At 44.7% G+C, this 23,199-nt stretch overlaps 1 protein-coding gene across 4 annotated transcripts in view; it reads left to right on the forward strand.

Moving 5' to 3' along the window:
* Mcph1 (microcephalin 1) overlaps positions 1–23,199 on the forward strand; it is a 229,729-nt gene that overhangs the window by 45,454 nt on the left and 161,076 nt on the right. For 3 of the 4 annotated variants that reach the window (XM_052162794.1, XM_052162795.1, XM_052162797.1), the window contains exons 7-9: positions 1,963–2,052; positions 4,447–5,565; positions 14,105–14,205. In XM_052162794.1, coding sequence (XP_052018754.1) covers positions 1,963–2,052; positions 4,447–5,565; positions 14,105–14,205 — 1,310 coding nt within the window. The remainder of the gene's footprint in view (positions 1–1,962; positions 2,053–4,446; positions 5,566–14,104; positions 14,206–23,199) is intronic. The other variant, XM_052162796.1, reaches the window with a different exon arrangement.

Below are 23,199 nucleotides of genomic sequence, written 5' to 3' on the forward strand. Positions count from 1 at the left end.
TACCTCACAGAGGACTGGAGTTCAGTTCCGAGCACCCACATTATAACTGTCGATAACTTTAGCTCCAGGGGAACCAATGCCCTCTTGTGGCCTGTGTGGGACCCTCATACATGTGTAACATAGATATACGTATACACATAAATAATAAAAAACATTTTTTACAGAAATAAAATAATAAAAAATTACGCTAATTAGGCCTCTCTTAAAAGAAGAGTATTTTAATTAGGTAGCAATAAGCACATTTTAATAAAACGGTGGATAGTGTAGAGAGTAAACAAAGCCTTGCCTCCAGTGCTTCCACTCCTGCTCATCCATGTACAGTGGGAACGGAACAGACTGCTCTCTGTGTGCCCTGGGGGTTTAGTTCTTACTTAATTTAGATCATTAGAATATTCCTTTTTGTTTGTTGTTGTTTTAGAGACAGGATTTCTCTGTGTCGCCCTAGCTGTCCTACAACTTGCTTTGTAGACAATGTGGTCTCGAACTCAGAGATCCAGCTGCCTCTGCCTCAAGCTCTGGGGTAAACTGCATGCACTACCATGCCAGGCACATCATGCACATTTTGATTAAGACTTTTCCTTTACTTGATACTATTACAAACTAGACTTATCTGCATTTCAAGCCCATAAGTATCAGCTATGGTAACAAATAACACTGATATGGACTATAACTTTTCCTGAGACACCATCACAGTTTTGTTCAGAGCAAGCCGCGGATGGCAGCTGAAGCAGGTACATGACTGTCTGTCTCATGTGCACATCAAAATTGATTCAACACGTATATAAACCGAGTTTAAGATTTCAAACCCCACAGCTGAAAGTCATCTGTGGTTGTGCGTACCTATAGTTCAAATCTTAATACATAACAGGTAGAGACAGGAGGAACAGGAGCTCAAGAACATCCTGTAAGGGCAATCTGAATTTATTTATTAAAATGAGTTTTTCCCTAAAAATAATAATAATAAAAAAAAAAAGCCACCTCTCCCCCCCCCCAAAAAAAAACAAAACAAAACAAACTGAACCGAACTGCTTCGGAAGTAAATGTCAAAGGGCTAAGGCTGTGCCGCTCAGTTCTTGCCCAGTGTGCACAGAGCCTGGATTCCGTTCCCAGCATCATAACAAGTGAACAGCCTCAGGATCTGAGGGCTTCTTTCTACCCACACCTTCTTTGTATATATGCCCTTGTTTATAGTCATTTATCAAGGTTTCTCAGGGAAACATTCTCTGAATCCCCTTAAAAAACAACTTTTACAGGCTGCTTAAGTAGTTGTACTTCCAGAGGACCCAAGAACAGTTGGGTGGCTCAAAACATCTTGTGACTACAACTAGAAGGGATCCTAGTACCTCTTCTACACTCATACCCATATACAGAAACACGCATACACATAATTGAAAGTAAATTTTAAAAATCTTTGGATATGTTTGTTTTTGTCTCTTGTATGGATAGCTTTTGAAGATGGCACCTAGAACCTCATTTATTAAACCATTGATGTTCTAGATATTTTCTATAAAACTGTGGTTTCTTAACTGAAACACTGTTGACTTTTAGAGACAATTCATTATTGTGTATACTTTCTAAACCAGTAATATCATTCCCCCACCTTGTGACAGTCATTGCCTCATGTCTGTGTCAGCACTGGAGGAGCTTCTGTTCTCAGACAAACCGAAAATGTTCATTCCATTTGGTTTAAGCTTCATACAGGTTGGATTTTAAAAGTCCCATCTCTTGGGATTGTGTGATCATGCCTGTGGGCAATGACTGATAGGGGTTCATTTTGTTAGTCTTACATCCACGATATATGGGATGCAGTTTTTATTCTCGCATTATATTAAGGTTAGAATAAAGGTAAGAGTAATTCCCTGTGTATATGGGATCAGGAGCAGAATGAGTAGACATCCTGTTGTCCCTGTCCAGTAGTCAATTCTGCCATCCAGTTTCAATGACATGTCATTATGTTATCAGCCTCCCAGATATTGGAGCAGTCTCAGCAGAATCCGTGTGTCAGTCTATTTGAAACATCCTTGAACAGTTCTCACCAACCTTTGAGTTCAGGTAATATTGTATAATGTATTATGTTTTTGTATGAATACATGTGTGTGTCCCCTCTCACTATACTTTTTGAGATAGACTTTTACTGTGAAGCTCTGACTAGCATGGCACTTCCATAGAGACCCAGCTAGCCTCCAACTAGAGCCCTGTTCTTGTCTCCTAGAGTGCTAAGATGACAGAAATGCACCACCATGCCCAGATTTCATGTGGTTAGTTCTAAACAGTCAAGTAGCTGAGTAAACTAACTCATGTTCTCCCTGAGATTTGGTATTATGGACCACCTGCCTGGAGTCTATTAGTTCCTCCCTGGGCATTCGTTTGATTGTTTTGTTGTGGAAATCCTTGTGATTATATATGACTTCAATGAAGCGTAAATGTATATCTGAGAACAGTTGGCACTAAAGAGAAATTATTTTTTAATTAACCCATGAAGTATATTATTGAAAAGAGTGTACCAAGTAGTATGGGAGCCCTTGACCTTTTTCAAGTTTATATAGATTTCAGGTGTTGAGTTCCTTACAGTTCCCTCACATAAGTCCATGGGAGGGCCTAACTGAAGTCTTTGGAACCCCTAAACAACTGTGTTCAAAAGCGCTTCAAATGCCACACGAGGAGATTGAGCTAGGTGTTTTTCCTGTCCTGTATCCTGGCAGTCTGTCCTGCCTGCTCTGGGACTCTGTACATATTCACCTTCTCTTTGCTCAGATTTGTCTCCATAGGTTGGAAGCTAAGGGCGCTAACAATGCCGGCTTCCTTTCCCTGCACTGTCTGTGTCCCACTGTATCACACACACCCCATGTCTCCATGAGGCAGGCTGTGTCCCCACTTCCATTTCACAGAAGAGAAAACCAGGACACGGGGAAGTCAAGTGAATTATGCAAGATCCTGAGGTTGTGAGTGATACACCCAGGCTTCTGATATAAGTAGTCGAGGAATTTATGCTCTTAATGATGTGCCGCACTGCGTCACGGCTTATTGAAGAGTGATTAATGCATTCAGTTGCTAAAAGCAAATTGCTGTATCGCCAGCTGCTGCCTTCGAAGCGCATCGACACAGGTCCAGTGTCAGGCTAGCTGTCCCTCCCTTCCCAGAGCAGAGCAGAGCTTCAAGGACAGTGTATCTCTGCTACTTTTCTCTTAAAGCTCAGCTCCCATTGTCTTAAGATGCATTTAGCATCCCAGGATTCCCTCTAGACTGTGGCCTTTCTCTAAAAGGGAAGCCCTCAGCTGGGCGCCCAATGCCAGCGGAAAACCAGGTCTGAGTGATGACCACAGGTTCCAAATGTGCCGACTGTCCTCCAGTACTTCAGCATGCTGAGAGGACAGAAACGTTATGCTGTGTCCTGGAAATATTAAAGGGAACAGCACGTTCTGCACAATGCCAGGCACTGGCAGGCCACAGGGCTCCAGCCAGGTGTTCTCATCAGAGTCTCAGCAGACTCTGGCCCGGGGCTTCTGAAACATCTCCACCAGACTCACTCATTTCCCTTGGCAGGTCACTACCATGCCGGCCCCAGGCAATGACCGCCCACCTCGAGGTTAGATATAATGATACCCAGTAACCCAGTAAAATCAAAACTCTTGAAGTTTATAATTAGCCAGTCAGATTTATATAACAATAAATTCTCAGTTCACAAGATGCCCACACAATAATTTCAGAGCTCATTGATAATGATGCAAGTTGTCCACCTAGATTAGACAAGTTACCCCAATTATTCTATCCCTATATGACATTATATCTACCTGTGGCTATTTAAAGCCATGCTGAACTGAAGCCTCCTGTTCATCCTCCATCTTGCTTCCTTCTCCCTACCTGTCTCCGTCTCTGCAACTCTTCGCTCTGCCTCCCTTTCCCTGTCTAATCACAGGCTTCTGGTTGTATTAATAATTAAATTAATTGGACTGCTATATACCATGATCTGACAGGATCAGGAGATTCACAGGTAATACTGACACTCAGGTGGTTTTGAAGGATAAGTTGTGTTTGCCCACAGAAAAATGTGTCAGAAAGCTGGGGCCTGTGTGGGAAGCCTGGAGACTTGAGGTGGTGGACAACTTAGCATTACTTCTGAGAGAAGTGCAGACTTTAGGAGAATGTTGAGAACCCCACGAGGTTCATTTGAAATATAAATAAAACATGAGGATTTGTCACAAGAACAGGGGACAGGTGGGACTGAGCTCTGTTTATCAGGGAAATGGTTTATAGAAGCCCAAAGCCTCGCCAAGCATGGCGGCACGTACCTTTAAACCAAGCCAGCATTCAGGAAGCAGGGGCAGTCGGACCCTCGAGTTCCAAGCCAGCTAGGCTACACAGTGAGACCTGACTTTAATAGAAAACAAGGTACTTATGGTCAGTTGCACATTTTAAAGGTGATTCTTTATTGATCTCTCTCTCCAGATGAATCCTTTGCCAGTGTTTCCCACTTATCCTTTGATAGTCCCTGTGGAGATCAAGAAAGGAAACTGGGAAGATCTGCTAATGACATGGCCAGGATGACCTGCCCTTCCTCACCTGTGCTGAAGGCAAGCAGTTCCACATCACCCAAGCCCCTCAGGCAACCAAGTCCACAGAAAGCTCCAGACAGTCCTTCAGAGGAGAGTGTCAACTTGCAGAAAGATGGTCTAGGTACAGTAGCTGATTCCGAGAGAAAGCAAGCTGCAGGTGTATCTCAGGGGATGCTTGGTGAGAAGCACTGTCTGTCTCCTACGGAGTCTATCCTAGAAGAACACATAGTACATTTGGCACCCAAGAGTTCTTTAGCAAAGAGAAAAAGGGCATTGGACTCGGGTTCACCTCCAAAAGGAAAACTGAAGAAGAGATGCAAGAAAAAGTCTGCTTTGGCAGTACAGTTATTCAAGTCTGGCCACAGCCTGCAGTCCACAACTAGACTCATCCCAGGAACTCCTGACGTTGAGGCTTCCTCGTATGAGGACTACTTTTCTCCTGATAATCTCAAGGAGAGGAATTCAGAGAGATCTCCTTCCGAGGTTCAGCCACCAGCAAGCCCTTCTGTGTTCCACTGCAGAGGTCTCTCAAAATGGGAGCGAACAAACATGCTGGAAATGTGTGATTTTACCTGCATTGGTAAAGAGCACAGATCCACCAGCATTAGTGACTTAATTTCAAAAAGTGCTTATAGTCTTGAGAAGCCTGACAAGGAGGAAGTGAATTCAGCTTCCACTTGCTTGCCTTTGGTGGAGACCTCTGCTAACGACAGCCCAAGGCATTGCAGGCAGCCTGGCCCTCAGTTGAGGGAAGACACAGGCCCAGAGGGGAGCAGCCACACCGACGACACCTTGTGTAGTCCTGCTCACCTCATCACACCCTTGAAAGGAAGTGGTAAGGAAACCAGAGACCCAGGTGATGGAAAAGACTCCCCCAAAGAAGGTAGCACCCGTCCTGCATCAGCCTCTCCTGAAGAAGAAGCACACAGCTGTAATCTCAGTTTGGGAGAGGATTGTAATGTGCAAAAATCTGTAGAAGAGAAGGAGAACATAGCCACAGGAAGTACTGAAAGTATGTGAACTTCATTTCCCAAGTAGTTTTTGTTCAGCCAGTATGTAATACTGTGTTCATATTTTAAATCTGCCTTTAATCTTTATAATTTAAGTCTTTCGCCCTCCTCCTTTATTTTAAGGAACATGCATTTGATATTTCCAATGATGTTCTTGAGGGATAAGTGGCAGCCCTGAGCTTTTTGATCAAATGTGTTGTGACTATCCCTCCCAGGCTTTGTCCTCGTAGATTAAAAGAAGCAGTGCTTACGTTAAGTGGCTGACCTGTGCCTTCCCGATATGCTTCTCTCACTTAGCATGACTGTACCAGACACGTAACTAAGAGAGGAACTTATTTTCTTTTTTTTTAAATTTGGGTTTAGGTAGTAAGAGCCTAATGTGAGGAATGCAGTAAAGAAATCACCAAATGACCACTCCACAATTAGGAAGGTTTATTCTTGTAAATAATAAAGTATCCAGAAGCATCTGGAAGAGTCCAACACAGAGAGAAAGAGAAACAGACTGGCTATGGCCAGGGTTGTCTGCCACAGCAGAGAGACAAGCACGAGACGAAGAGTGTGGAGCAGGAGCAGTGAGGGAACAAGAGGACAGCAGGAGATAGAGGAGCGAAGGGAGGCCCAGGCCAGCAGTGCCCAGGGCCGAGGGCAGCAAGAGAGCTGGGGTCTGAGGTGCAGAGAGCCAGGATGCTAGGTAGAGGCTTGTATGCTAAGTGCTGTCCGTGAGGGAGCCTGGCAGCGATGGGCTTTGATGCAGCGTGTCAGGGGAGCCATATGTCCCTTGTGCTGCACATAAAGAAAATGACTCCTTTTGGCTGATGGAACTGATTTCACGGGTTCATGGGGAATGCTGGCTTTTATCTGTCCAGATTGAGTTGGGCATAGACTCGATTTTGGGCCAAGTCAGTAAGTAGGCTTGCCCTGGTTGACGTAAGGAGTGGGGAACCCTTTGGACCTGGCATGTTTCTACTGTAGAACTCGAGGGAGCATCAGCAATGGTTTTGCTAGCCAAAACTATAGAAAAGTTTTGAAATTTGTCATCACTGTTTACTTCGGGCACTGAAGCCTTGGGCAGTGTTAAGTAAGGGCAGACATTTTTAAGACATTTTGCTCAATTAAAGATTTACTTGTGGACCTCTCTCTAGCCCTCGAGTAAGAATTTGGTGTGGCTTTGATTTCTGCTTGTTTCACATCAAGACTACCATTCAAATAGGTTTGTTTATTCCTATCTGTAATTTAATTATAATTACTAAAGTGGTTTATTTGTTGAACAACAAATACTAAGCTATATGATTATGGAATTTAAGCAAAGGTGGCAAAAAAAATCAACAAATTTTGCAATCAGAGTTTAACTCTTAGCCTTTGACCATTATTTAAGTTTGGCTAATATTAAATATTACCAAACTGACTCTTGATCGTTTCTTCATTTGAGGTAGTTTCAGCCACTGTTGCTGGGACCACTGTTTTGGGCTGAAATAATCACAGTTCTATTTCTTTGAGGACAAACTCAGCTAAATTGGCTCAGTATATCAATTAAATGATTTTTATATTTTAAGCTGATAAATAGCTTGACTTTTGAATAATTTATACTATATTCATAATGGTATTTTTGTTATATGTAGATTATTATGTTTTAAAATATATAAAATTACATAGACTCTAGTAAATATGAAATAGTATAATGCTTTGACAGTTCAGAATAACCTGTCTTGTGTTCTGAGTTTTTATCTTTTTAATAAAGCATTTGAATATTATGACATATAAATATAATTTAAGTGGCACGTACCTTGTTTCAGACAGCTTGGCACACCCTAAACTCTAGCATTGCAGGTGTGCAGTCATTAGAAGACTGTTTCTTCACCAGGGCTCAACCTTCCTATCTTCAGTCTAGAGCATCAGGCTTCAGAAACTGCATGAAGGGCACGGGCATTGGGTGACACTCTACTAGTACTCAGAGGACACTGGGAGATTTGCTGATTGTGAAGTGGGCAGGCTTGTCGGGACACAGGCGGGGACTGGTGTGACTCAGTTTGACTGTGATGGAAATGTTCCGTAAATTATCATGTCACTACCACCAGTCACCGTGGGCTCCTAAGGCACGGAAACACCTCTTTAGCCTAAACCTAAGTACTTTTTTATACTTAGTAACATAAGAAGACTCATGGATATTTTATATTGACCACTATCAGCCCAGCCTGGATTTGGGCCGATCAGCTCTTTGGAGATCCATCCTAGATACAACCATAAATCCTTGGGCTGAAATGGAAATTTCATACTTGCCCCCACTGGAGCCAGGAAGGCTGCTCTGACCATCAGCTAGACGGACCCTCTAGATCCCTCTGGTTGAAGTGAACGGCTGCTCAGTGCCACTCATACCCCACTTGGGCTTCCTAACTCTAAGATAGTGCAGGGAGGCTTCCAAAGAAAACTAACAAGGTCAGTAACTGATAATGAAACAGTGGGGTATAATCATTAACTCCTCACATTTTTATTCTATAATTTTATGAACAATAAACAAGAAGGTTCCCTTGTTATAAAGAGTAAACTTTCACATCTTAATTTCTCACTTTCTGCCTGTGTTAATTCTCAAATTACTATTAAAGGTTAGTGGTAAGCATGTTGCACCTCACATATGCTTCTAGTTTGTAAGAAGAGAGCAGAGAAGGAAACAGTGTGCACCCACACCACCAACAGGTTCTACGTTCCTTGAAGACAGATGGTAAAGGCAGACAGGACACAGTGTCAGTCAGTGAGTGTATTTCAGGAAGCACAGACATGGCAGACCCATGGAGACGTGAGAGAGAACAGCTGAAGGCAAAGGGCAGAGACAGACAGACAGACAGACATAGACTGGACATGGCCAGGGCTGGGGAAGGAGAGTAGAAGTGAGAGATTATAGAGTGAGAGACCAGGAAGAGAGGATAAGCATGTAAAGCGAGTCAACATACAGTGAGACTAGCTGAGGAGGAGGGGTAAAGGCTGCGTTACAGAGGACAGATGGTGTCTGGAAAAGGGGGAAGGGCCGTGGTGTTGGTGTGCACTTGGAAACGTCTATCAGGTGACGCCGAGGGAGCCTGGTGGCAGCATGGGCTTTGCTATGCAGCCACAGGTCTGTGTCAGTGGAGCCATGTGTCCCTTCTGCTGGAGGTAGAGGAAGGCAGTGCCTCGAGTTCCTAAGGAATGCTGGCTCTTATCCAACCCCCAGGAACCCTCTACTGGGGCTCACTTCTGGATATATAGACTGCCTTTTGGCGTTTGGGGAGTTGAAGCTTCCTTTGGACCTGCCAGTGAGTAATTAGGAAAACAGTGATGCTCAAGAGTATAGATGGTTCCACCAGGTACCCAGAAGGCTCCTCTGAGGAGGCTTTACTTATTGATTTTAGGCCAGGTGAGAGGTGTGCTTGTGTCTACTGGCAGTAAGTACAAATGACCAAACGTCCTTCAGAAAGGGGGAGGCCAGTGCATTGTCAAGCCATTGGGTCTGCGAGATGAGGACAGTGACCACAAGTGTGGCAGAAATCAGATCCTTGGGACCTTCCCTCCCCGGCGAGGCAGGGCGTTCCAGTTTGTTTTATAGTGTGATGAGAAGTTGCTGGGGATTCTGAGCTGGAGTAACCAAATCTGATTTGTTTTCACCGTAACCCTGGATACTCTGAAGAACAAACTGTGGCTTAGTGTGTTTGCTAGAAGCAATTACTGTCAACACTATTCCCTTCCAGATAACTATGTATATGAACATGCAAATGAAATATATTTAAAGGGATTCATACATAGAACTGTATTATTGTGTTGCTTTAAATGGGTCTTTTAAAAACTCATATAACAGTATGTCAGACGTCCTGGTCACAGTAGATACTTGTTTCTTTTAGTATAATCTGTGTTGAGGATCAGTGACATTTTCTGTAATGGGTCAAAAGGATACAGATATAGAGAAATACAGATAATTATAAAATACAGATAATTGAAGAAAAGACGTTTTCGCAAAATGTTTATTGTTGAAACACTAAATTGAGTATAGTCTCAGAATGCTTGTCTGCTCTTGAGCAGATTTCTTGGGTGGGGAGAATGACCCTGTAATTTAACTGGAACTCCAATAGGTGAGTTTCCCATAACCTAACCTGATTGCAAATAATACTTTAAGGTTATTATGTAAGGTGTTATGCACTCACTCTTGAGGGCACGTTTTCACAAAGACTGGCCTTGTCCAAGTCTGATGCCAAGGAAACGATTTTCAAATCTGTGGGATCCTAAGGCAGTGTTTGTGTACTTAAAGGTTGCTTACCACCAGTGCCTCCCAGCAGGTCCTTATCTTGTACATGCATGACTCAGTGATGGGAAGATAGGCGGGAGTTCTTGGATCCTGCAGGTAGAGGGATCTTGCAGTTAGGATATAGCTTTGTTCTTTCATTAGGTCTGGGAAATGTAGGAACTGTGCATAGTCTGAATTCAAAAAGAAATGTCTGCACCCAAGTTGTGTGGGGATGGAGGTCTCGCTTTCTGTTTTAATGTATTTATTTTACAAGTAAGATCTTACTGTGTAGCTCACACTTGGCCTCCAGTTAATAATCTTCCTGTCTCAGCCTCTCCACTGCTGTGACTGGGTATGTGGCAACACACCAAGCTTCATTTATCTTTCGATGGTGCAAGACAGGAAGTATGAAAAGCAGCCTGGTGAATATTGAGGTGACATTCTTCTGCCTCTGCTCCTACATGTAGTCAGTCTGAATCACCCAATAGATAAACTGGTACTGAACTGGCACTGCTACAGTCGTCCTGAGCACCTTGGTGTGTGATCGAGCTCCTGCTCGCCTTTCCTTGGTGGTGCTGGTGCAGGTGCTCCATGGGTCTCATTCAAATACCAGCAGAGCTAGTGCTTTCCGTACTATAACCCACATCTGGCCATTGATTCAGTGCAGACTTTTTATCCTGTGCAGTGTGCGGAGGAATTTCACATCAGCATCTTATACACGTGTGTTCACTTCTCTGCACAGTTTGACCACTTCCAACTGTTGGATTCTTTTACATAGCTACCAGCTGTTGGGGGTTGAATGGTGGACCACTGTCCTTCCAGCAGGTCTGGCTACCAGATCTTACAAAAGACAAATTTCAGATGCATCAACATTTGTTGCCCAGCAAAATGGGGAAAAGCCGCCTGCTGAAGGCCTAGCCTGTGTCCCCTTTGGGGCAAGCCTCTATAAAAGTTAATGTGTGCCTCAGACTACCTCATATCTCTGTGTTCCATCATAGGTCATTTAGAGTTCAAGATCTGGGCATTGTCTTCGGGGATACAAGCTTCAGCTAATACCAGATATTCATGCCCTGCTCATGTGTGGCTGGGGAGTGTTTTGTAATATTCCTGCCAACCCATTCTTGAATCCCAGAAGTTACGCAGTGAGGAGTTTTCTGACAGCTTGGTGACATCTGTTATAGCTCATTTGCTTCGTCCCCAGTGGCAGTTAGCAAGGCATTTTCAAATGGGCCCGCGCACTCATGTCCCAGGCATGGCAACTGTTAGCCTAGGAGTGGATGACACCTGTGTTTTGATGGGGCCGAGCGTGTACCTTGTGTGCGTCTATATTGAAGTATTCTAAGCAAGGAGCAGTCATTTCTGCCAAATGTTGAATCCTAGTGTGTTAGCCTGTGATGGAAGTGACTGGAACCGCCAGTACTGATCTTGGGAGGCTGGGGTCACTGCCTGTGGCAACTCTGGGCTTATCAGTACAATGAGGCTGTGACAGAGGGGCGTTTCTCAGGAGCAGGGGCTCCTGGGATACAGGGAGTTACCAAGCCAGTAGGCCATGCTGATAACAGTTATATGGGAAGATTGCAAGCTCAGGATCCCGTGGAATGTGTGTCTGTCTGTCTCTGCTCACACTTGGTACTTTTTGAGATGGTGTTTTCTATCACTGTAAAACTGTTGGAGCTGGGGTTCTTCCCTGTGTGCTTTTGTTTCTTGCTCTGCAGCCTCGCCTGACCTTGGAGCAGTCTTCCTCCCTTGGCCTCTAAAGTGCTGGGATTCTACTCCTGCTCCACAGTACCCTGCTGCTAGATTCTTTTCCTTTTTTTTTTTTTTTAGTTTGCATTTGATTATTTTGTGGAAAGTAGGGCAACAACAACGTGTACAATGAGGCTAGAGAAAATAAGAGGCATCTAGGATTCATAGTGTGGATAGAATGCTGTGTCCTCCCCAACCTCAAACCCCAAGCCCCTGCCCCTGCCTCTGCCTCTGCATGGACCCTAGATGAGAGTGTTTGGAAATTGGGCCTTTGGGAGATGATTATGTTCAGAGGAGATAGATCTCAAGGCTGGGGCCCTTGCGACGTAACTGGTATTTCATAAAGAGGGTGAGACACACCAGGAATTCTTCTAGCTCCCTTGCCTGTATACACTGGAAGCAACAAGGCTGCTCTCTGCAAGCCAGGCCAGGGCTGGGGAGAAGGCTCACCAGAAACTAGTGATTAGCGTCTAGTTGAGATCAATATCTCTGGAACAGGAGATAACCTGCTTATCAAGACACCCAGTTAGGGCATTTTAAGACATTCATCAGACTGTCACATGGAGGAGCAGCCATTCACTGGAGGCTGACTGGGCATGTGGCCGGGCTTCACCTGAGACACTCCAGATAGATACCTGTTAGCTGATTGCATCTGTCCATCCATAGACAGGTCCAGAGAAGGGACTTAGTAATGTAGGGAAAGATGGTGTTGTGGGACCTCATGATGTCTGGGGTAGTGGTGGTGGGATGCATGCTTGCAGCACAGATGTGACAGCCTGTGGAAGACATCACTGCAGGAGCAGACAGGATAGCCAGGGGAGGGTGCTAGGAGGTGGGACCTGCCCTGCCCCATGGCCAGCTCAGAACCGGGCCACCTTAGAGAAAACTGGAGCAGCCTCCCATGGTGAAGCAGGTGAGGAGTGTTGAGAGCTGTGTGCTTGCTCTATGCTGTGACTCAGGGTATTATGTCCCCTTATAAATATTCTATCCCTAAAGCACTTTTAACCTCAGAGCTGAAAGATGATTAAAAACAAGTTCTGTCTGCATTCTATGCCTATTAGGAGCCCAGAGGGTTTTGTTGTTGATTTTAAAGATTGTTAGAAGCATTAGGAAGTAATACAGAAATGTTGACATCACTTGCCAGTTGACAAAGCATTTGCTACCACTTAGAGCAGACTCTCACTGACCCTCTACCTGCTTGCTACAGTCTGTCGTCCTCTTAAAGCCAACTGAGGGCTTCAGCGGGTGGGCAGTTATCTGAGATCGAGAGGGACATGACATTTAAAAGATGCCAGAAGAGGAAGGGGATTAGTGTGTGGTTGGTTGTTCTCCAAAGGGATCCAGTTTAGACATTTATAGGCAAAGAATGTCGACCTTAAAATGTTTATAGGGCCCAAGATACAAATAACAGCTAGTTTAAATTCTGGAAAACACTTAACTATTATTCTGTATTTTTGAGTTTGTGATTGATTTTTACACTTATTTATTGTTCAGTGTGTGTGTGTGTGTGTGTGTGTGTGTGTGTGTGTGTGTCTGTAGGTCAGGAGTTAGTTCTCGCCTTCTACCATGTAACGTTTGGGGATCAGTCTCAGGATCTTCCACTCACCGAGCCATCTTTCTGGCCCCTGCTTTTATTTAGATACAATTCTGTTTTAAAGAATGGAACTTCACAAGTGCGACTCCTCAAACTTGGGCCATCCTCAGCTTTATCACACTGCCCTGCCTTAAGCAAAGCAGACTTTCTTGTGTACACATTGTAGTTTCCGGAGGTGTTTGGATGACTTGGCCTTGGAGCGTATTTATTTGTGTGTCTAGCATGTGCATTGGGCTGTCTGCAGTCTTAGCCTCAGGTTGTCTTTGCCGATACCTGAACTAGCATGTAGGCGGAATATGCAGTTTAGCTGATGCCACCTTCCTTGACTGCCCTCCAAGATCGCAAGGGTACCCATGTACGTCTCATGGTATTTTCTCCTTTAAAAGCTCGAGTAATCTTTAAAATAAGCAGTCTACTGAAGTATAAGGACAGAAAGATGATGCAGGGCTGCAGTGGTGAGGGATAACTCTCTCTCTCTCTCTCTCTCTCTCTCTCTCTCTCTCTCTCACACACACACACACACACACACACACACACACACGATGTCTGGTCCAAAGGTGTGGCATTGCTCTCCATCTTACTCTTTGTAGCAGTGTCTCACCTATGGGCGGTCAGTAAGTTTGGGTCTAGTCAATGCCGTGGTATGCGATGTTTTTATTTATTTGTAAGTTTTGACATTTAATTTAAAAATAAAGAGCACCACCACTGCAGTATGGCTGGCCTGGCCAGGCTAGCCCTCGGACTCGTGCTGCAAGTGCGGTACCTACTGAGCTGTCGTACCAGCCCTCTAACCAGTTCTTGAAAAGTCTCAGCAGGTATGGTGGTGATTGGCAGAGTCTGCGGTATTCTGTCCCCGTTAAACAGAAACAGAATGCTTAATTTTTGTTTAGCTTAACCTACGTTTGTACTCGATCCATGTTGTTTCTAACTAGCCTCCACTATACTTGTTTTGTAGGTGTTAAAAATGGACCATGGAGGCCAGATCCTTCAGACAGCTCTTGCACAGAACTTGTCAGACCTCAAGAGAAACCAAAGAAATATAAGCAAGAAGAAAAGGTCAGTAGCCAAAAATGTGATTTCAAACCTTCAGATACTCAGATGTCATAGCGTTCTGCTCTGTGTTAATGAAGTAAATTATTCCATGTGCTTTCTGTTTATTTAATAATTTATTTACAGGTGAATGTGGGGCAGTTGGACTATAATGACACAGAGGTCTGAGGTCATTCAGGATGAAGTGTTGGCACTAGTCACTTTTGGACACATGCTTGCCTGGAAATAAGTCTCCTGCAGCCTCCAGGCAGAGCGGGGTCGTATTTGTTCTGTGGTAATCCAAAACACTTCCACTTGACAGGAGCAAAGCACCAGGTATACATCGTCTGGATAAGTCGAGGCCTGCCTTAAAACCTTAAGAGCCATAGTCACAAAGCTTACATAGGATCCGGTGAACTTGAAGTCAGCACGGTAGACAGGCCACCCTGCCGAGTCAGCACGGTAGAGAGGCCACCCTGCCGAGTCAGAGAGAGAGCTGTGGAGAGACTGGATTGCTCAGAGTGTTGAGTGCTCTGAAGAACTGAGTAGGGCAGAGGTATGGAGAGGTCAGTGGTCACGCTTTTGGCACTTTGTGAGTTTGAAGAAGAACAGTAGGAATTTCTTGATATGAAATTTAGATTTTAAAGTACAGCTTCCCAGTGTGTTGATCTTTTATGTAAGGTAGGGACAGGAGTTTGTGTGTCATCTGGGATAGTTATGAGTCAACAAAAAAAACACCAAGTTCAGTTTGCTGATTTGAAAGCTGACCTTAGGATTATAGAATTACATTAGTAAATTAAGTACAGCTTCCTCAAGTAAACTTCATTTCCAGATTAGGCTAGTATCCATCCTTTCCCCCTATTACTCCTATGGAAACAGGACCCTACCTGCTCGGTTTTGATCCTTAATAGATTGTAGGATAATTTATGTTCAACTGAAATTTGAGACTGAGATTTTATGCACAGTGCAAATTAAAGGATTCTATTTTATCAAGCACAGAACTTGTTCTTGTTTTCTTTTTAAAATCTTGTGATTGGAACAGAGATGTAGCTCAGCCGTAAGCCTGCTAGGCATGTGCAAGGCCCTGGGTTTGATCTCCAGTGCTGGGGGCTGGGGGGAGGGGAGATGAAAATCTTGTGACTGAATTCTAATGTTGAAAAGAAGTTTTCGACTACTATTGTGTTCTGTGTCCCTATGAGATCCACAGTCCTGGTGGTCAGGGCAGTGTTCTCGTGTTAGAGCTGGCATAGAACTGCTGCTGAGGATGAACAGAGGTTGAAACTCTGTTGTTTCTCTGGGCCCTAATGAGCTTTCACACTAATTGAAGACACAAAGGTTGATAATGTCCCATCCCAGCAGCCCTGCAGAGCAGGCCATTCAGAGTAGATAATGCTGAATTTGGTGGAACTTGGAGATTCAGGGTGAAGTATAGAGAGTCAGAGACTGGCAAGTGTGGCCCCGGGGATGGAGAACAGTCTTGGGGTCCCCAAGAAGACTGAAATCTGTGACATGTCAGGATAGATGAGGTCCCCTGTGACAGTCACACCACAGTGCTGTGTTCTCTGTGAGCCTTCTTGAGGGCCACGGGCCTTTGCTTGATCTTTGGTTTGTTCTGGGAAATGATCAGCTCTTGCTGCGTCTGCCCATTTTCTCTATTGCTAGCAGGACAGTCATGTGTCATTGTCATTGCCTCTGGGGTGAATGTCTGTGATGCTTCTTTCCTCTAGGGTCTTTTTAAAGACAGGATTTCACTCAGCCCTGGCTGGCCTGGAACTTGCTTTGTAGGCCAGGCTGGCTGTGAATTCAGAGATCCCTCCCCGTGTCCCCTCCCTCTCCCTCTCCTCCATGCTGGTATTAGAGATATACACAGCCAAGCCTGGATTCTCTTGTGTCATTGCTTATTTCTTTTTAATCAATTTTGTTTCTGTCTCCCCTTTTGGTCATTCTTTATAAGTCCATTGTGGTGCTAAACCAACACACTAAAGTCTCTCATCTGTTTGTTGCTCTTAGGCCCTTGGAATATTTATTATTTGAATTTAATTTTTTTATTCGATGTATTTTTATTTACATTTCAAAGGATTTCCCCTTTTCAGGCCCCCCCACTCCCGAAAGTCCCATAAGTCCCCTTCCCTCCCCCTGTTTTCCCACCCAACCCTTCCCACTTCCCTGTTCTGGTTTTGCCCTATTCTGCTACACTGAGTCTTTCCAGAACCAGGGGCTACTCCTCCGTTCTTCTTGTACCTCATTTGATGTGAGGATTATGTTTGGGTATTCCAATTTTCTAGGCTAATATCCACTTATTAGTGAGTGCATACCATGATTGATCTTTTGAGACTGGGTTACCTCACTTAGTATGATATTCTCCAACTCCATCCATTTGTCTAAGAATTTCATGAATTCATTGTTTCTAATGGCTGAATAGTACTCCATTGTGTATATATACCACATTTTTTGCATCCATTCTTCCGTTGAGGGATATCTGGGTTCTTTCCAGCTTTATTATAAATAGGGCTGCTATGAACATAGTGGAGCACGTATCCTTATTACATGCTGGGGAATCCTCTAGGTATATGCCCAGGAGTGGTATAGCAAGATCCTCCGGAAGTGACGTGCCCAGTTTTCTGAGGAACCGCCAGACTGATTTCCAGAGTGGTTGTACCAGTTTGCAACCCCACCAGCAGTGGAGGAGTGTTTCTCTTTCTCCACATCCTTGCCAACACCTGCTGTCTCCTGAATTTTTAATCTTAGCCATTCTGACTGCTGTAAGGTGAAATCTCAGGGTTGTTTTGATTTGCATTTGAATTTATTTTCAGTTTTGATTCTGTGCCACACATGATCATTTTGAAGTCTTTGCCGACACCTCTGCTTTCCCTTGTTTCTTTTCTTATTCTCATAGTTTCTCAGTTTTCAGTCCTATGTTTCACTGTTGGTAACAAGTTGGTTTGGCCTCCAGTGAGGAGTGGGATGGTTGAGAGCTGGGCCTCTGTCTCTGAGGAATCCCACTGTTGTAGGGTCTGAGCCTCAGAGGCCTTGTCGCAGTTCAGGTCTCCCAGCTGATGGCCTGGGCGGTGTCACCACAGACAGTGCATGCCTGTTTGTATCATGTATATTTTTCTGGCTGGTCCCAGTTGGTTGGTCGGTCCACAGGACTCGGCCCGCCACTCTTGGGAACTATGCTGTGTGGTTTGTTTATGCTTGGCCCAGGGAGTGGCACTATTAGGAGATGTGGCCTTGATGGAGTACTGTGGCCTTGTTGGAGGAAGTGTGTCACTGTGGTGGGCTTTGAGCTTTCTCCCAGTTGAGTGAGGATGCCAGTCTTCTCCTGGATGCCTTCACAACAAGAGGAACTCTCAGCTCCTTCTTCAGCACCATGTCCGCTTGCATACTGCCATCTTCCCTGCCATGACAATGGAACTTGAACCTCTGAACTTGAAAGCCAGCCCCAATTAAAAGTTGTCTTTTAAAAGAGTTGCCTTGGTCATGGTATTTGTTCACAGCAATGGAAACCCTAACTAAAACGGTTCCTGCCTCGACTTCCATCAGTGATGGACTTATAAGCAATAGGGTGGAATAAACCCTTTCTTCTCAGTTTGCTTTTGGTTGTGGTGTTTATCGTAGCAATAGATACCCTAAGATAGTGATGTTATTACCCCAGTTTCTCTTTAGGAGTTAACAAATAAAATTCAATAGACTTTATAGTCTCAAGATTATAGCTTCTAATAGAATGTTCTTGGTTTGACACCCACTTTCAATGGGAAAAGTCACTTTACAAATGAGTCTGAAGTCAGCCCTTTTAGGATTGACATTGTAGATATTTGTAAGTTTGTCATCTTTTTACCTTGAGGACTTGGCTAAACGTTTTATCACCTCTCCTCTCTTAGTTTATAGTATGTAGGGTATAGGCAGTGATAACATTTTATATCTTTCCAGGGAAGGGGGAATATAAAATACTCAGGCAAATTGACCAAGTATAGAAGAACTCGAGGAAACTAGATGTGGGCTTCATGCTTGAACTCCAGAAGAGTACACGAACTCTGTTCCTCCAGGGTTTTTTCATTTGCTCTGTTACTTCTGGGCTTGTTATTTGAAAGATTATTATCCTCAACAAAAACTTAACTGGAATCATCAACTGCATAGTTCCTGGTCAGCGGCTGAGTTTTAAAAATCTCATTTTGGGGCTATGCCTACCAATCCAGGTTGTTCCACAGGAAGACAAGCTGCGGGTCAGAGCACAGAGGGTTTACAGATGGCTTTCATAGATGTAAAGCCTGGGGGGGGATGGGGACCAAATACACCCACACCTATTGTGACAAGGGTTTTGTTGCTCTTTTAAGGGAAACCATACATGAGATAGAATGCTTACATTTGTTTGCACTTTTAGGTTTTGTGTATCGTGTGTGTGTGTGTGTGTGTGTGTGTGTGTTCACTTGTGTATGGGTACACATGTGTGAGTATGCGTGCATATGGAGGCCTGAGGCTGGCCCTGGGAGTCTCCTCCCGAGAATGCTTTTCCTGTTATTCTGGGCGTGCAGGTTGGCTGCCACACCCATCCACCTCAGTTCTCACACTTTCACAGTGCTGTTCCTGTGAGCCATCTCCTAAGCCTCCCCTTTTACACTTTCCTTTGGTTTCCTTTGTGTGTGGACGTTTTACCTGCATGTATGTCTGTGTCCCATACTCTGCAGTACACAGACACCAGCCGGGCATCAAGTCTCTTGGGACTGCAGTTGTAGATTGTTCTGAGCTGCCACATGGGGGCTGGGAATCTAATGTGGGACCTCTGGAAGAGCAGCTGGTGCTCATAACCACTAAAGCATCTCTCTCTCCCCTCCCTCTCCTTACCTCAACATGTCTTCAGTCCTTTTCTGTGCTCTCTGCCCTCACCTACCCTCCACTGGAATCATTGCCACATAGTGTGTGTTTGGTTTTTCGTAGCTGTTCCCCTCCTAGATAGTTGTATCAGTGAGAAGTGGAGTCTCTCCTCAAGGTAGCTCGCTGCAGTGCCTCCTGGAGTCTCACCTTAAGGTAGCATGCTGCACTGCATCCCTGGAGTTGGCTCCTAGCTTAAGCCCTGCTCTTCTCTGCAGATAAGTGTCTCATTGCTGTGATTGAGTCAGGAACATTTTATGAATATAGTTTTTCAGTTTGCAGTAATTCCAGGAATTTGGCTGTGCCTTTAGATAGTACAATAGAAGCTTTGATTTTGAACTTAGCTTTCGAGTTTAAACAGCAATGATTCACCCAAAATGACAGTTGATATTTGTTTTTCTTCTTGAAAACTCAACATGAATATTTGTTATTAATCGAGTCGGGGAATTGTCGCACTTCCTCTAAGATGACACACTTTATAAATGTCCCCGTAAACAGTTTCCTGTTGTTTATTCCTGCTGGGTGCACTGAGATAGGGCCAGTCTGAGTGTGGATTCTTTGAGAGCCCATCACTGGACAGATGGGTTAGCAGACGCTAAGCTTTGATTTAGAACACAGATGTCTGGCGATCTGTGCTGACTTTGATAAAGCCTTCCTGGCAATCCGAAGCTGGGGCTGGCAGAGGTGTGCGGTGCTCATTGAGACAGGTGTGGGACTCAGCGTACACAGCTTTGTAAAGCCATTTAGAATCCAGCAGCAACGTGCTGATGCCCACAGTCGCCATCCATTCCCATGAACATGTTTTTTTTTCTTGTTATGTATGACAGAAAATATTTCTACAAAAAACATTTAATACAATCTTCAAAGAGTTTCTGAAACACTGTGAAATGTGTAGCTCAGAAGTCATCAAATACAGCTGTGGTGGTACACAGCTGTAATCCCAACATTCAAGAGGAGGGAGGCAGGAGATCAGGTGAAGCTCAGCCCCCGCTGTGTATGGAGTTCACAGGAGTGAGGCTCTACCAGACTAACAAGAAGGGCAGTGTGAATGGGGTTAGCCTGAGCTACACGAGTCCCTGTCTCAGAACTGTAGCAAGAATGTGTTTGGACTGGAGATGGTGGAAGTTAAGTGCCTGTTGGACAGATTCTCCTAGACCTCAGTGACTTGTGGGCCACATACTTGGAGGCCAGTGCGAAGAGTGACCTCTGGACTGAGAATCCTGGGCTGTGCAGCAGAGAGATACGCCGTTCCCGCAGTCTGCTAAGATTGCTGGTAAGCCTTCAAGATTCCGAGCAAGGCTGAGTCAGCAGATCCCATCTAAATGCTATATTAGTTACTTCTGGTCGCCATGACAAAATGCCTTTAAAAAGCAGCTTAAAGAAGGAAGGCTGTGTTGCAGATTGTACTGCATCATGGAGGGACACCAGGATGACAGAGGACTGAGACAAGTGATCTCACTGCATCTGCCTTCAGGAAGCAGGCGGTCGCTGGACTCAGCTCCTCTCCGTGTTCAGCCCAGGGCCCCGCCTCATGGGACGGTGCCGCCCATCCTTAGTTACACCTTTCTGGAGATTTCTTCAGTAGTATAGCTAACATTGTGTTTCCATGGTGATCCTCTAAGTCTAGTCAAGATGCCAGAGAAGTATTACACCCCATACACGTAGCTGTTGGTATCTAAGGCCTAGTTTATTAAACATATCATTTGGGGGATGGTAGCCAAATGTTAACCCTAGTAATCTGCTTAGAAATTGCAAATCCACCAAGGTGAAGTTTCCCCTGGGAGCAAAGAAGCTTGTTATGCTCATTTCCACTCAGCCCTGTGCCCCTCAGGGCACACCCGCCCTCCAGAAGATCAGCACCGAGCTGGTGACCATCCTGCCAAAGTGCCCCACACTGTGTCCACTGTGTCCCCCGGTGACTCAGTGAAGCTAACCGCATTCATGCTGTTCTTACCAGTTTTTAGTTGGTGACTCACTTCTGTCCCATATAATGTGAGGGAAGTCTTACTGGGAAGTTTCTGGGACTAGTGTTCTCTCAAGGAAGATACCCCTGGGAAGAAGGGTTGGCCCAGTCCCCCGGGACATCTACAGCTAGAGGCCAAAGCCAAGAGTGAATCAAGGAAGGGAAAGCATTGGCAAGAGCCAGTGGCAAGGCCTGCGAGCCTCCCGTGGCTTCCACAGAAATCAGATGGCCGCGTGCCCAAAGGCAGAGCCGCCTCAGTGAGGATCTGAACACCACGTGGTCAAAGCAGAGGAGGTGCAGCCAGTGGACTAAATGTTGGACATAATGCCTGGAGGGCTGTAGACCTACGGTTGGGATGCTTCAGTCAGGAGCACACACACCACGCCCACACCCTGCCATCTGCCCAGAAGCATAGGCCTCACTTGACACTGTGGCTTACCTAAGCAGGTCTGCACTTCCTCCCTGGCAAAAGAAAGAAGTCCTCTCCATCCTGGGGATTTTATTCCTTTGTCTTTCCTTAATTCTCTTAACATTTTGACCCCTTTAAATAGTATTGCTCTCTAGATACCTGGGACTATTACCTATTAGCTATTAATACAGGATAATTTAGGCTTTTATTTTTGGGGTTTTTTCATTATTATTATTTAAGAAAAGCTAAATAGAGAATGACATAAAAACTGCCAATTACAAATCAATGAGGCATTATCTCAGTTAAACGAAATAAGAGTCATTGCAAAAAGATTTTTGGCATGCCTTTGTGGCTTTTGGATGTGAGCAGAGATTTAGTTTATCTGTCAATGTTGGTCCAAGAAAATCTCATGTCTGTTGACTGTCAGATTAGAGCAATTTGGGATGAGGGACTTATCTTTAGCCTCAAATTTTCAACAAGCATGTTATTATAAATTATAGTGTTTTGTTTTTCTATGGAATTATCCTGTTTTTCATTTTAGAATCTGTTTGCTTCTTGATTCTGTTTTATATTGGAAAAGTAAAGTTTGTTTCAGTGTTAATAGAATTTTTTCTCTCTCTCTCTCTTTTTTTTTTTTTTTTTTTTTTTTTTTTTTGGTTTGTATTTTTCTTGAGTGGTTCCACTTCCTGGAGTAAACTTTTTTATAGTTAAATAAGTGTATGCGTGTGTACACTTGGGTTAGTTCCCAATGAAGTCAAAGGGGGTTGGGCAGGCTAGAGCTGGACTTAATAGGCAGTTGTGAACTTCCCAGACTAAGGGTGGGAGGCTCTCCTCTGGAGAGCATTGAGTACCCTTAACCCCTAAGGTATTTCTCCAGCCCACTATATTTTTTTAAATAAGCTTTACTTACTTTAATACTATGTATACATATTTTACCTGTGTGCATGTATATGCACCATCTGTGTACAGTACCTGTGGTGCCCTTGGAAGCAGGAAGAGGCTATTGGATCCCTGGTACTGAAGACATGGGTGGTTGGCAGCTGCCACATGCTTGCTGAGAGCCAGATGATGTTGGGTCCCCTGTAAGAGCAGCAAGTACCTGAGACCCCTGGGCCGCATCTCTAGCCCCCCTAATGCCATTTGGAAAACAGCTTGGAGCGCTTGCTTGGATATACTACAAAATTATTCCTTCAGTGAGTTTTTAGTTTAATTTTTGGTAGCTTCAGTGTGAATGTTTGTACTTGCTTCTCTCTTACATCCTTTCTTAACCCCTTTAGGCCTTTCCTCCCATCCAGTCCTGCCCCCACCCCACGCTTCATGTCTTGTGTTTTTTGTGCAGGTCTTGAGCAGCTAGCTACAACTGCTGTGTTCTCATGACGGTGCTGGCCATGGCATGCCCAGAGGACGGCGTGTCACAGGACTCCCTCCGTCCTCCAGCTCTTCCTGTTTTTCCAACCCCTTCCATAAAGTCCCTGGGTCTCTGAGGGGTTGTTATAGATGCCGCACTTAGGGATGAGTGCTCAACAGCCATTGGTTCTCTGTGTCAACTGACTCACATCCCCAAAAGAAGTTTCTCTGGCCAGAGAGGATACCTGCACTAGCCTGAGGGTGTGAGGCAGGAAAGTAGTGTGGCTACATCCAAGACTCCACTGCCAAAGATACCTCACCCTTGGAATGAAGCTCCTGTGTCAGCCTTTCCTAGACTCCAGCAGACAGGCCGGGCACCTGCCAGGGTCTGCGGGCCGAGTGTCCCACAGAGCTGTTTCAAGGCTTTTGAGGA

Source organism: Apodemus sylvaticus, chromosome 18 (assembly GCF_947179515.1).
Source record: "Apodemus sylvaticus chromosome 18, mApoSyl1.1, whole genome shotgun sequence".
Classification (NCBI taxonomy): domain Eukaryota; kingdom Metazoa; phylum Chordata; class Mammalia; order Rodentia; family Muridae; genus Apodemus; species Apodemus sylvaticus.